The 14,422-nt window shown below is 35.2% G+C and overlaps 2 protein-coding genes across 4 annotated transcripts in view; one reads left to right on the plus strand and one right to left on the minus strand.

The window, feature by feature from the left end:
* The window catches only part of LOC113636638 (WD repeat-containing protein 87-like), an 873,260-nt gene that overhangs the window by 806,691 nt on the left and 52,147 nt on the right, over nt 1-14,422 (minus strand). The gene's annotated exons all lie outside the window — the stretch shown is intronic.
* The window catches only part of LOC113650946 (kinectin-like), a 683,852-nt gene that overhangs the window by 652,691 nt on the left and 16,739 nt on the right, over nt 1-14,422 (plus strand). For all 3 annotated transcript variants that reach the window (XM_047809351.1, XM_047809350.1, XM_047809349.1), the window contains exon 16: nt 8,193-8,513. In XM_047809351.1, coding sequence (XP_047665307.1) covers nt 8,193-8,513 — 321 coding nt within the window. The remainder of the gene's footprint in view (nt 1-8,192; nt 8,514-14,422) is intronic.

Raw genomic sequence — 14,422 nt, forward strand, 5'->3', positions numbered from 1 at the left:
GACGTCATCAATGTTTGCCGGATGTCACACTGTGGACTGTGCGTTCGCTTCATCCCATACTGTCATTCACTGTCAGAGTCACCGGTTCGTGCTTGGTAATGATTGCTGCGGCTGCAGTAAACAAAATGCTCGCGGTCACCGTTCAAAGTCATACGGGTTCGGGCACCTTAATACATCTTAAAAAATTCATTAAAACAGCTCGACACTGCTTTAACTTTTCGTTAAAACTTTAACTATGATGTGCCTGAGGGCACGGGTTGAAGACACAGTCAGTGATGTCACGATATGCTAATTTGTTTAAAGTCATACCTAAAATAAAGTCATCACCAAAATTGCACTTTTTTTCCCCATTGAAACTTGGAAAAAAAAATATAGACCTACCTACTGTCCCTTTTTTTTTACTGTTACTGCAAACCAAAATATTTGTGAACAGCAAGACATTTCCACTGCAACAGGATTCACAATCATTCAATTGTGACAATTCATATGAACTTGAAAGGCCCAGAGGAATATTTTCATACATGCATCAGCTATAAGAAATTGAAATCCTATATAAAAAATTACACTGAAAAGTTCAATAGGCAAAAACAGACAGTTGGATCAGTGAGGTAAAAAGTGTGCAGCACAAATTAATGTGTAAAAGTTTTAAAAGTGACTTGATGCTAATGGATAAGTTGGATGTAAATTCAGAGCTAGTCAGACAGCCTTACCTGCTGTATCCAGGATGGGTGTTTCTAGCTCTGTACCTGATCGGACAAGGCAAATAACAACAACATTATGTAATTAAATTACATCTACAATAGACATGTTTTCAGTAAACATAAGCAAAATTATTAACTAGATTTGTAAAGTTCGTTGCGACAAACTTTGATGTTGGCTTTGACGATGCAAGAATTCGCAACGGATGGTGTTTTTTTGGAGGCAAGTGGACATAAGGGTCAGTGTACTTTTGGAGGCAAGTGGACAGAAAGCTAGGTTGCCAAAACATTTGGAGGTAAGCAGAGACAAGCATGTGACATCATCCAAATACTCCTGAGGAAGTTCTCCACATTGGGCTGATTGTTTTGATATATCACTTGTCCAAGTTGTGCTAATTTTTGATTTTCACGTGTCATCATCAGAATACCCGTGAGGAAGTTCCCCTCATTGTTCTGAGTGTTTGATATGTCACATGTCCATGTTGTAAAAAGTTTTTTGATTTTGCATATTTTGGGGCGGGGCTGCGGGACAACCGAAACGCCAGTCGGTACACAGATTTAAACCTTTGTTCAGAGTATCACCCTAAAGGAGCTGGCCGAGTTTGGTGTAGATAGTTCGAAAGCTTGCCAAATTATAAACCTCCAAAGTTTATAATGGGAGTCTTTTTTTTTTTTATAAAAAAGGCCATTTGAGGCCCGGTACCGGAAGTACCAGTATTCAGATCGCTTCGAAAAGTAAGAGCAACAAACTTCAGACCAGGGTCTACAACATATCCGAATTTGGTGCATGTGGCTTGAAAGCCCTAGGAGAAGGTACTATTTATAAATTTTTGTCTAAGCTTAAATAAGAAAACAGAATGTTGGCTTCTACAAAGCGACATAATTCATCTTCAAGGAAACCAACAGGTTCATACATTATATCATCACCTGACATGACATAATATGACTGTCACTGATAGGATGCACGAAACTACAGTCTCAAAAATCTCTGAATATTAGCATTGACTTACCTGGAAGCAGGACTATATATCGTGTCCACACTTCCTTGCCTTTTTTATCCAAAAGAGTTAATGTGACTTCAGAGGTCTCGATGTTCAAAATCTCAAATGTGGGGTGATAGTTGGGGCCACAGTCCATTTGGAATTTCATTACCTAAGGGAACAGGTGATTAAGGTGATTAATCCACAATGCCTAAGGTCAATAATGTATGATTAATATGACCACATTGCTGATGATGATCTTTTTGAACAATACCTCTGGTTGGAGTACAGAATTTTCACTATTATTTCCATAGGATAGCCTGTAATTTTGTCTACGGGTCAGAACACAACTAGAGGTTGTCTCAATGTACACGAAGCGTGGGTTCTGTTTCTGCACCTTAAAGGGCAAGTCATAGCATAAAATTTATCATCTGATTAATAAAATAGTAATTATTCATTAAAACAAACAAACAAACAAACAAATAAATAAATAAATAAATAAGCATCCACTTTTTTTCACCACTGCAGCATCTGGAATAAAACACATACACATCTATACATACAACATAAGTAAAAAAAAAAAACTGTAAAAAAGTTTAAGATTTAATCAGATTACCTCTTTAACTGGCACATTTGCTGGCAACAGATGGATGTGCAGTTTACTGTTGTAGTGCTCTGTCCTTTTTCTGTAGAACAGAAGAACTTGGGCTCTGATGGAAGCTTTATTCCATGGGAAAGTTAGACCAAAGGGGGAGAGACTCTGAACATTTATGATCACGTGCGTGTCTGTCACTTTTGTCGGCTGAATGATCTCCACGTCATCATCATTAGCCACATGTGCTACAGTCAGTTTTGCTTTGCCTTTACCTGTAACATATAAACATATAAACCACGAGAATAAAGCAAACACTGACACGAAAAAATATTTAGTATTTTTTTGTCAAGCAAAAAATTTACTTATTAATTTGCCACAGTATTATGACTTTATTTAGAAAATTTTAAATTCCAACCTCAATTTTTCCATCAAAAAATCATTTCTGACTTTTTTAATCAGGTGTTAAAATTTAAATTTGCCCCAATTTGAATTTGTAAATGTTAGTGAAAGGTCAACTCACCAATCTCACAATGTGGGAAGTGCAGACGACGGATGGAACCTTCTGGGCCATCAATACTGTACAGAGGTCCTGCAGGTTCCTTTTGGGGTAATTTGTTTAAGAGCTGGCTGTCCCAGTCTATTATTCTATACTTCACTTCCCCTTCACTTTCCATCTCAAACACAATGTTGGTCAATTTGCACATAAACTGACCAGCACTAGGGCAGAAAAACCTGAAGAAAAACAGAAAATCCAGGCCATGTTCTTGTTTATTTCTTGTTTATTTCTTGTTTAAGGCACAAATCAATAAGAATAGTGTGCACTACAGTTTAGGAATCAAGGTTTTTCTCATCAACATGAATCATGTTACAGCTAGGACACAAAATCCTAATAAAAACAGCAGTTATATTACCGATATTCATCATTGTCGCAATTTTCAACCAGTTCAGGTGTAAATGGTTGCAGCTGATGAGAAACGTCTTCTGAAGGCTGTTAAATAAAATAGGAGACAAATGAGGAAAAGGGGTTTCATTGCTTAAGCACATGACCAGTAAAACCTAGACCTAGCAAACTCTAGATTTAATTATTTTTATTTTCTTATGATCTGCTAAAACACTGCCTGCCCCTAAAGAGCCTTTCTAGTGGTGTCAAAACCCAGAATCTGGAAAGACCCAGGCACCACTATGGAAGTTCAGAAGTTAGTCTTCCTTTGCTTTCTCACACATGTGGTTCTGCAGTCTTAAATATCAGCATCAGTGCTACTTACATGTCTGAGGTTGGTATGCGGGGTAGATGTGGACCTGAGGCCGTTTTCAGTCCCTTTGTTTTCACCAAAATGTGAAACATATACTGGCAAAAATAACAAAATATAAAGAATAAACAAAACCAGGGAGAAAAAAAACAAAGCATAAGAGTAAAAACACATGCAGACATAATAAATACAGTATATCACCCCGATCCAAAATCTTACCAGAAGTGGAGGACATCTCTGACTGTTTCTCTACTTCCTTTTTAAAAACTACAAAACAAGAGTAAAAGACATTTTTATCAGTATTGTACTGTGTCATGCCAGACAGACAAAAGATAAACCGCTATCTCTTGTTATCTCCCTGGACAACTCTCTGATCTTCCTTTCTTCTAGATTTCCTCTAGATGTCCAAACAGCTGAGTCACTGATTGTCTTCGGACAACTCGTGAAGACCTACGCATTCCTGAAATACTTAATCTAGAGATTATTTTTACTGTTTGTTTATATATATTTTTAAAAATTGTGAGATTTTCTTCCAATAGACTTTTAGACTCATGGTATCATTAGTCTGTGACCTAGTGAACCAGTGTTGATGTATTCATTGATAAAATTTTCAAAGTACTTTTGTGCATCACTCTGGATAAGGGCGTCTGCCAAAAGTACCCACCAAATTATGCCTTTTATATTCATTTATAATTAATAATAAAAAAATAATAATTCATTATTAAAATGAATGATCCAGTGTTTTATTTCTAGACTGACCCAAAGTGCCACTTTTTTAACATTATTTATTTATTTATTTATATATTTGTTTGTTTGTTTGTTTTTATTAATTAAAAAGACATTTTGAAATAATTGCTTTTTCTCATCAGTACTATAATGAAGTTTTTGTAGCAAAATATATTTTCTGTTTCCTAATGAAAACCCCAGATTAAACTAGATGCAAATAAACCCATTTAATGTATTGCAATAAAGAATATCTTACATTTTATATCTATTAACACTGAAATTCATCTTAAAAAAGCAGGGAACTTGATGAAAAATAATAAAATATATGTTTTTTAATGTAAATCAGGAATTGTAAGCTTCATTTGATGGTTCATGTAAATTTTTTTAAGATATTCAAAATTAAAATATACTGTAAAACACTATAATTACCTTAAGTATCTGAGCAAAATGGCAGATCCAGAGAGTAGCCCTTCCTGTACTTTCAGTGTAAGGACATATGCCTGTGTATATATATACTGTAGGTGGACACCCACAAGACATTGCGCAACTCTAATTAAAGGAAAAAAAACATTCACACCGATTGGAGCAACTTGAATAGAATTGTATTTGTGTTGAACTGGATTCTTCATGTATTATATTACATAATGTATAAGAATGTAATATAATCACAAATCTCTAAATGTCTTAAGTGGCTCTTCTGGGAAATAGTTATTTTAGCTATTCTAGCCATTAATACTGTAACTAGACAAATTATTCGCGTCATTTCTATTTTTGAATTTCCAGTTAAACATTTGTATTTGGTTCATACTTTATTATTGTTAAGGATACACTATTGGTGGGTGTTTAGAAATATTTCAAATTGTATAAATGTCTACATGTTGGGATAAAAGAATCTTTTTTTAATACTGCTTATTTTAGGCAGAAACGGTAGAAGAAAGAAGCAAATCTGGCTCTATCATTTTAGTAAAAAAAGTGCTTAAATTTTTTAAAAACCATCCACATTAAAATGAACTAATCTAATATCATAATGCTAGCACATGTCCAAAATTGGTCATCTATTCTGGAATGTTCTTACCGTGGCAATCACAGAGACACTATCTTATTGCGGGAATTCATTGAGCTCACGTATGTAAAAGATTCCTCAGGCTGCTATGCTGTCATGTGACTAATGAGCAGAACTGGGCAGATGACTTCATATGTTGTTGTTTTTTTTCATGTATTCATGTGTGTCAAGGAAACACTTGAGCTCTCACCCTTCCAGTTGGTAGCAGTCATGTGAAAGGAGAGAACGTTATTAACTATACATATTACTACATTTATATTTATCTTATATTGTACTTTTTTTTTACGTTATGACTTCAGTGGCAAAAGAAAGAGTTGACACAGAGATGGCAAATAAACAGAAAAAAACATATAATACATCCATCTATCCATCCATTTTCTACCGCTTATATATAATAATTTATTTGGTGAACTTTTATGTGAGGAGATGTGTATTTAAGATTTTTTGGAAGGAGTCTCCAGTGTTAGACACTCTGACTTCAGTAACCTGACAATCTGCATTTTCTAGCTCTTAGGTAACTGTTTATAGCTGCAAGTGAAAACAGAAACTATTTTACTGATGTTCTATGACATTAAAAAGAACTGTACATGGAATAAAAGAATTCATGTTGATCTAATTATTTAGATTTCAAATAAGAAATCTAAAGAATGTAAGAATGTGTAAGAATTAGTTTTTTATCTACTTAAAATCCACAGATTATGATGGTGTAAAAAATCTTAAAAAATGTGGTGTGTAAAAATAAAACGATGAGGTTTAAGATCTTAATGAAGAACAAGAAGTTTATTCCAGTATAGCAGTGACAAAATACATGTAGTACTTTGAGTTCGTCTGAGTCAGTAAGAACCCAGGACAAATCCTCGTTGTAGTTTAAATGAGATTCTGCTTTGAATGTGTATTAAGTGTAAGAACTGAGTGTCTCCCAAATGGCTGGGCTACACCTTGTTATTTAGCCAGATGTATTTAAATGTTAATCACGGTCATGTATACCTTGTCTTGTTATTGTTCCAATTGTTATCCGTCAAATAGTCCCTTTAAATGGTTATCGCGGTCATGTAAACCCTTTGTTTGTGGTGATCCTTGATGTCCTGCTGCCGTTCCCATACTAATGATTGAATCAAGTTTATACGTTAAGAGTCCTAAACGTATTACCTTATGATACTTAAACCCTTTTAGGAATGAGCTCTTTTAGATGTATATCTTGGAGTGGAATTTTGGTGCAGTTATCTGTAATTTCTTACAATGGTATGGATGTTGCCTTATGGATGACGTCTATAACATGACTAATCAGTCTGGGAAGTGCTATGTCTCGCCGGTCTTCGTGTTAATAAGAAGATGCAATCAGAACTGCAGAATCTCACGATCTCTCTTTCAATTAACAAGAAACTTCTGATAGCCAACAGCAACAACAGGTTTAGTCACATGAGAGATGTAAGCTTTTAAAATAGTTAGGTAAGATACATGACTTTATTGATGCCGATAAGGGGTACAGAGAGAAATCATTAACAAAGTTTCTGGGGCAGATCCCCAGGCTGGATTTTGGTCCCAATTGTGATCCCAAATGAATTAACAAAAAAGACTGTACAAAAAGAAAACCATGACATCATATTGTATAATGAGGTGTATTAAAGGTAGGAGGGTCTATGGGGTAGATTCAGAAAACAAGTTAATCAGAGAAGGTTTTCTGGAACTGAGGTCATAAAAAGCAAAACAAATGGTAAAATACATAAATACCCAAGAACTTCAGGGGTGGGACAAGAAAACAGCGCTGGCCATTATTATTTTAACTGCCTGTGTCTCCCAATAAATTCAAATAGAATGAGTCTGAGATACAACTAAATTGATTTCTGTTTTTTCAATTACTTTTATATTTTATATTTATTTTAAGACATTTCCACTGCAAACAGGATTCACAATAATTCAATTGTGACAAATCATATGAACTTGAAAGGCCCAGAGGAATATTTCCATACATGCATCAGATATAAGAAATTGTAATCCTATATAAAAAAATACAGTGAAAAGTTCAATAGGCAAAAACAGACAGTTGGATTAGTGAGGTAAAAAGTGTGCAGTAGTTTTAAAGTTTGTGCATTAAATTTAAAATATTTCTTTTGACAGAATTATTATTATTATTATTATTATTATTATTATTATTATTATTATTATTATTATTATTATTATTATAAGACCTAATAAGGCTGAACCCAGGGGGCGTGGTTATCAGAGGCGAAGGGGCGGAGCTTTGTCTCAGTTCTCTGTAATGAAGGTGAAAGTGAAAATAGTTTCCGTCTCTCAGACAGAGTCACTGCGCCATTACACTTCCTGCTGTAACGGACTGATACAGGAGGAATATATGTGTATATGTAGACAGGGGACATTTTAAACACGGTGTTTAAACACTAATGAGTTAAATACCGAATATGTGGCGCTCTGAAATGTGGAAACACTTCAGTTAAAGTATCAGATGTGTTTATATGAGGAACAGGAAAGGTAAGAGGAGTTAGCATCATGCTAAAGTACAAGCTAATCTCAAACAAATCCAATTGTGTGTAATTCCTTACCTTCTTATCGTGTATTTGTGTTAAACATGAGGTCTCTCTCTCTCTCTCTCTCTCTCTCTCTCTCTCTCTCTCTCTCTCTCTCTCTCTCTCTCTCACACACACACACTGTGTGTGTGTGTGTGTGTGTGTGTGTGTGTTTAGGATTTTATTAGTCTGAATCTACAGAAAGAGATAAAGATGGCGACTGCAAGTAAGTTATATTTCAAGGAACGAATTTATCAATATAATTTGAAGATTAAAGATTAAACTAATTGTGTGTGTGTGTGTGTGTGTGTGTGTGTGTGTGTGTGTGTGTGTGTGTGTGTGTTCCCCTACACAGATGAGTTTAAACTCATTGGTCCCAGTAATAGAGAGCAGTATAATGGCTCTGCTGTCACTCTCTCATGTCGTCTGTCTCCTGAAATCAGTGCTGTTGACTTGGAGATCCGGTGGTTTAAGGAGACAGACTGTGTTTGTGTTTATAAGAACAGTAAGGTGACAGAGGGGAGAGGTTATGAGGGCAGAGTGAGTCTGTTCACTCAGGAGCTGGAGAGAGGAAACGTCTCCTTACAGCTGAGAGACTGTACATGGCCAGATGATGGATATTACCTCTGTCAGGTCACTGATGGAGACAGAACAGAAGAGATTACAGTAAAGATGTGTAAGTGTTCCTGATCTCCACACTGTATAAACTCCACATCATCATCTGTGCTTCTCATCTCAGTACATAAACACACTCAGTATTCAGTGTGAGATTCAGTATACAGGCTGCTAATGTGGAGTGAAGATCATTTGAGTTGAATTAACAGTAACTCTATTTTTCACTCTTCTACACACCTGCACAAGGGCTTAAAAGCAGCAGCTTGTACAAATATGAAGTAACTAGAGATTTATTTATCTTTATTTATCTATTAATCAGAGACTGACTGAATATCAGTTTAAACTAAAACAAAGACATTTTTTACATCAGGGAGGAAATTAAATTACACACTAAATGTGACATTTAAATTATTACAATTTCTGTATATCCAGTAGATCAGACTACATCACTGCCAAATACAGCACTGAGAACCAAACTACACACATTTAGGTTAAAGGTAGAGGAATAAAACACAGTCTGGCTGATGATTAAGACTTTTGGTGTAAGTATATCTGTCTAGTGGCTAATGTGAGATGTATAACAGTCCAGAGAACACAGATTAGCTAGTCATGTAGTCAGCTTAGCTCCTGCTAACATGCTGTGTATGTATTTCTCTACTTCTGTAAGTCTGTAAATTCAGACTGGAGACTAATATCAGGAGTTACAGGTTGTAGTGTTGGACTTTTCCAACATGATTTGTTTTAAAACTAACACAGTAAGGTACAGACCTGGAGAACACAAACAGTATTGTCCTTGTAACTGTGTTAATAACATGAAATGAGAAACTGAACGACTCCCACTACAATGTAGACTCTCATCTTTCATTAGTCGTGTTTACACACAAAGATTTTTACCAGTATGAATGAATTCAGCCAGACTGCAGATTCCTAATGAACTGTTTCTGTGTGTCTTAAAATGGGCTCTTTTCATTTATATACATGTTACATGTGATCTGATCCAAATCTATCTTGGTGCTCAGGGCTCAAGGTTAGTGCTTCTGAATGATTAAATCATTTATCACCATATTGTAAAATAGAAAGTATTAATCAGGGAAGAATCGATATCACACAAACTCACGCAATATTATTTTAAACAGATTAAAATCTCTAACATGAGCTGTGTTTTCTGTACAACATTTTATTACATGATTCAAACTCACATGTACAGAACACACAAGCTGAATCCCATAAAGAAAATAATGTAAAGCCAAAATGCCTCTGACGCCCTCTAGTGGCTGTCTGCAGTACAATTATTAACTCCTCCAGTTCCCATGTTAGTGAATGGAACATGATCCAAACTTTTATTTAATTTACAGCTCTACAGTCATTTTTATGAGCTCAGTTCATCTTAATATCTCCTCCATATTTTCTCTACAATAAATGTGTTTTATAAGATTTATACGGTGATAATTAACAGGACAGTGTTGATGAGGTTGACTAAGGCAGCTAACAGTAACTCAGATTCATACTAATTTATTGTGTGTATGATTTTAGATAACACTAGCAGTAGCTTGTTAAGGTTAACCAGTCACTAGTTTTTAAATGAACTGCACTGACAGAATGAGTGGAGAATAAGAGCGAACTTCTTCATTCAGATGAGTAACGTACTGCAGCTCAAATCAGTGATTCATGAGTCAAAGCTCTAAAACGTTTTCCTAACAATGATAAGATTAATATTCCTGTGAACATTATAACAGTACAGTTTAACATGTTACATTTTATTACTAACACTGTATTAACTTTGAGGTAACCGATGCAGTGTTTTTAGCTTCCCTGTGATTGGGTCTGGGTTTTAATACATGACGACACCTCAGTTTTCTGACAATGATTCACTATCTGTTGTTATATTTTATTATAATAGTTAAAATTGTAGCTGAACATCTTTGAAAGCACAGAGTGAAGATTGTTTATCAGCTGTTCTGACTGTAAATCATAAGTTTTTCTCATTGTATTTTATCTAACATTACATTTCTCTCTGTTGTTTTACATGATACTTCTCACAGTGGTAAGTAAATAACTCGACTTCACACTAATAGTAAAAGCTGATATTTTATAAACTTATCACATATATTACATTTTAATCCAGGAATCAAATAGAAAAATAAACATTTGTAATAGATATAAAAAGTTTACACACCTCTGTTAAAATGGCAGGTTTTTGTTGTGTAATAAATGAAAACAATAAAAATCATATCAGAAACCTTTCGACTTTTATAGTGAAATTGCAATTTATATATTAAAGCTATTTTAGGGTAAAAAAAAAAAGTACAATAACCCGGTTGTATAAGTTTACACACCCCTAAATTTATACTAATTTGAAGCACCTTCATATTTTATCACATCATTAAATCTTTTTTAAGAGTTATAACAAGAGAGTTGTTATCAGTTTAACACATCGTGACTCAGCAATATTTTGCCTTTCTTCCTTGTAAAAGCATTCTGACTCTGTCATATTGTCTGGGCATCTCCTGTGCACAAACCTCTTCAGGTCAAACCACAGATTTTTGATTGGATTTGGATCTGGACTCTGGCGGCCATTCCTAAACCTTGACCTTGTTTTGGTGAAGTCATTCCTTTGTTGATTTGTGTTTGTGCTTCGGGTCGTTGTCCTGCTGAAAGGTGAAATTCCTCTTCATCTTAGGTGTTTTAGCAGAAGCCCTAAAGGTTTTGCACCAAAACTGACTGGTATTTGGAGCTATTCATTATTACCTCCAGTCTGATTAAAGCCCCAGTCCCAGCTGAAGAAAAGCTGCCCCAAAGAATGATGCTGCCACCTCCATGTTTCACTGTGGGGATGGAGATCTTCTGGTGATGTGGTTTCTTTGTGCCAAACATATCTTTTGTTATTATGGCCAAAAGTTTCAACTTCAGTTTTATCAGACCATAAAATATTATTCCACATAGTTTTGGGAGATTGGATATATTTTGTTGATAACTTTATCCAGGCTTGGATGTTTTTTTTTGCCTAAAACAGACTTCCATCTTGTCACTCTAACCTGAAGTTCAGACATATGAAGAATCTTATATTGGGCTTCTTGACAGCCTCCTGACCAGTTTTCTGATGGGCTTCTGAATAATATTAGAGGGTTTAGAGGGTGTTGATTTTTGTCTTTCCAGTGTTCCATGGTATATTCTATGTCTGGAAATTTGTTTGTAACCCTCTCCTAATTGATATTTCTCAACAATGAGATCCTGTACCTGCTTTGTCAGCTCTTTGCAGCCCCATGGCTTTTCCAGTTACTAAAATGAACAATCCTTTTTTTTTTAGATGCAAATACAAATACAAAGACCAACAAAACAAAACGTGTGTGTGTGTGTGTATATACATACATATATATACACACACATACATAAATCAAAGAGGAAAATATATTAATAATTATAATTATAATAACAATAATAATGATGAAGACAGTAATAGTATCACACAAGACAAAATGTAAATGTAAAATTGGGTATGAGGAAGGTGACAATATCAACAGTAATAGCAATAATAATAATAATAATAATAATAATAATAATAATAATAATAACAATATTGAAAAATCCAATTAATAAGAAATAGTAATAATAGTATTAGCAGTAGTAGTAATGATAAATATATTTACAAATATACTCATTTCATCCAGAATGAAGGGGAGGTTAAAGGATCAGAAAGAGGACCAATAGAACTAGTAGTAGTTATAGCAATAATAATGCTTCTACAGCCATTAATAGTAATGATAATAGTAGTAGTTATAATAGCAATAATAATAATAATAATAATAATAATAATAATAATAATAATAATAACGGTAATATTGAGACAACTATTAATGATAAGGTATTATATAGCTGCCGCTGATAGCCCTCATGGCCATGGCATAGCATAGACCAACGCCGGCGTCATATTACAATGGGCTATCAAGGTGAAGTGGTGTGGGAGCCATGGTCCCAAAATCCATACCCATCCCCAGCCATCCCGCACATGCCACGCTTAACCTGTCTGTGTGTGTATACGTTTTTTTGTTTTGTGGAATAAATATGGCTGCTTTCATTGTTATACTCATGACATATCCTCATCTAGTTTGTCAACTAGTGTATAATGCATTACAAAAGCATGGCGTGTAGCATGGAACCAGCCCAGTGCAAAGCCCAGGCCACCACGCCCGCGCCACACTTACCCTATGTATGTGCACACGACACACTTACCCTATGTATTTATTTATTTATTTATTTATTTATTTTTTAAAAATATATTATTATGCTCCAAATGAATGTTTGTGCACCTCATCTAATATGTGATACATTAAAACAGCGGGACAAGTGCTGGGCCAGCCGGGGACAAGAAATATCAGACAGAAGTACAAGCTGGAGGGTGAAAGTCCAATGCCCCCGGCCCCACATCACACCCACCCACGACTAATCAGAACTGCACATGGCAGGGACTAGTATGCCACAGCCAACCAGGGTCCAGAAGCAGCGAAAAAGGGAAAGAGAGAGAGAGAGCGAGAGAGAGTTTTAAATATAATAAGTATTTAATTTATATTTATTAGTCTGTGTTGCTGCCTCTTCCCGACCCTCCCTCCTCCCAATCATGTGTGATTATTGATGTGATTATTGATGGTGTATCATTGAGGATGGCTTCAGACAAAGAAGGTCAGTGGATTCATGACTGTTTGAAGTTAAAGAGAGATAACCAAGACGGGTGTAATTCTGATGTATTATTTTGAGTGGAGGTAGACAAGTTTTCCATGGAGATGTACTCTATTAGTAAATTTTTCCAAGTTGTAATGTGTATGGCGTTCCTCGATTTCCAGTTCATGAGGATAGTTTTCTTGGCGATAGTTAGAGCCACTAGGAGTAATTGACTGTTTGTACTGTTTAAATTGATTATGGATATGTCACCTAATATACAGAGGGAGGGAGACAGCGGGATGTGACAACCCATAAGGTTGGATAGTGAGTCCATAACGTTTTCCCAGAATGTTTTAACCGCAGTGCATTGCCAAATAGCGTGTAAATATGTATCTGGGGTGTTTTGTGTGCAATGTGAGCATGTTTCTGAAGTAAAACCCATTTTAAATAATTTCTGTCCAGTTAGGTGAAATCTATGAAGTACTTTATACTGTATAAGTTGTAAGTTGGCGTTTTTTGTCATGAAGTAGATATTTTTGCAGATTTGTGTCCAGAAAGCGGCATTGGGAGCAATAGATAAGTCTGATTCCCATTTAGCATTGGGTAGGCTTAATGTATTGTCTGATTTGGATATTATTTTATATATTTTGGAGAGTAATTTTTTTTTTGGGGTGAGGTTATATTAATTAGTTCTGAAACTGGAGGTGAAAGGTCTAGATTAATTCTCTGAGTGTCAATTTTTGATTGAATGGATGATTGAAATATTCCAAAAAACAATTACTCCCAATGCAGTATTTCTGGACCAAGTGGGAAAATGGTGTCAAGTTATTATTAAGGAGGATGTGTTGAAGTTGTGTGATGCCCTTATCTACCCATGTGCATAAGTTGAGTGGCTTCTTATTTAAAAATAATAAGAAAAATCTCGGTTATTCCAGATCAGAGTGTATTTAGATGATGCAAGAGGGGTGTTTGTGATTTGATGAAATTTCCACCAGGCTGTCAGAGCTGTGGCTATTGTTGGTGATTTAAAACAGTGGTGCTTTTTGATTGCCTGACTATAGAAAGGTAATTCTGAAATGTTAATCTCTTTACAAATTGACTGTTCAACATCTAGCCATGTGCTTTCTGATGGGTTAAGATGAATCCATTTGTATATGTTTTAGAGCTGATTGGCCAAAAAGTAGTGGTAGAAATGTGGTGCTTCCAGTCCTTGTGTTTTTGGTTTCTGTAGTGTAGTCAATTTAATTCTTGGAGTCTTATTTTTCCAGTAGAATTTAGTGACGATTGAATCTAGTGATTTAAACCAGGTGAGGG

The sequence above is a fragment of the Tachysurus fulvidraco genome, chromosome 26 (genome assembly GCF_022655615.1).
Source record: "Tachysurus fulvidraco isolate hzauxx_2018 chromosome 26, HZAU_PFXX_2.0, whole genome shotgun sequence".
In the NCBI taxonomy this organism is placed as follows: Eukaryota; Metazoa; Chordata; class Actinopteri; order Siluriformes; family Bagridae; genus Tachysurus; species Tachysurus fulvidraco.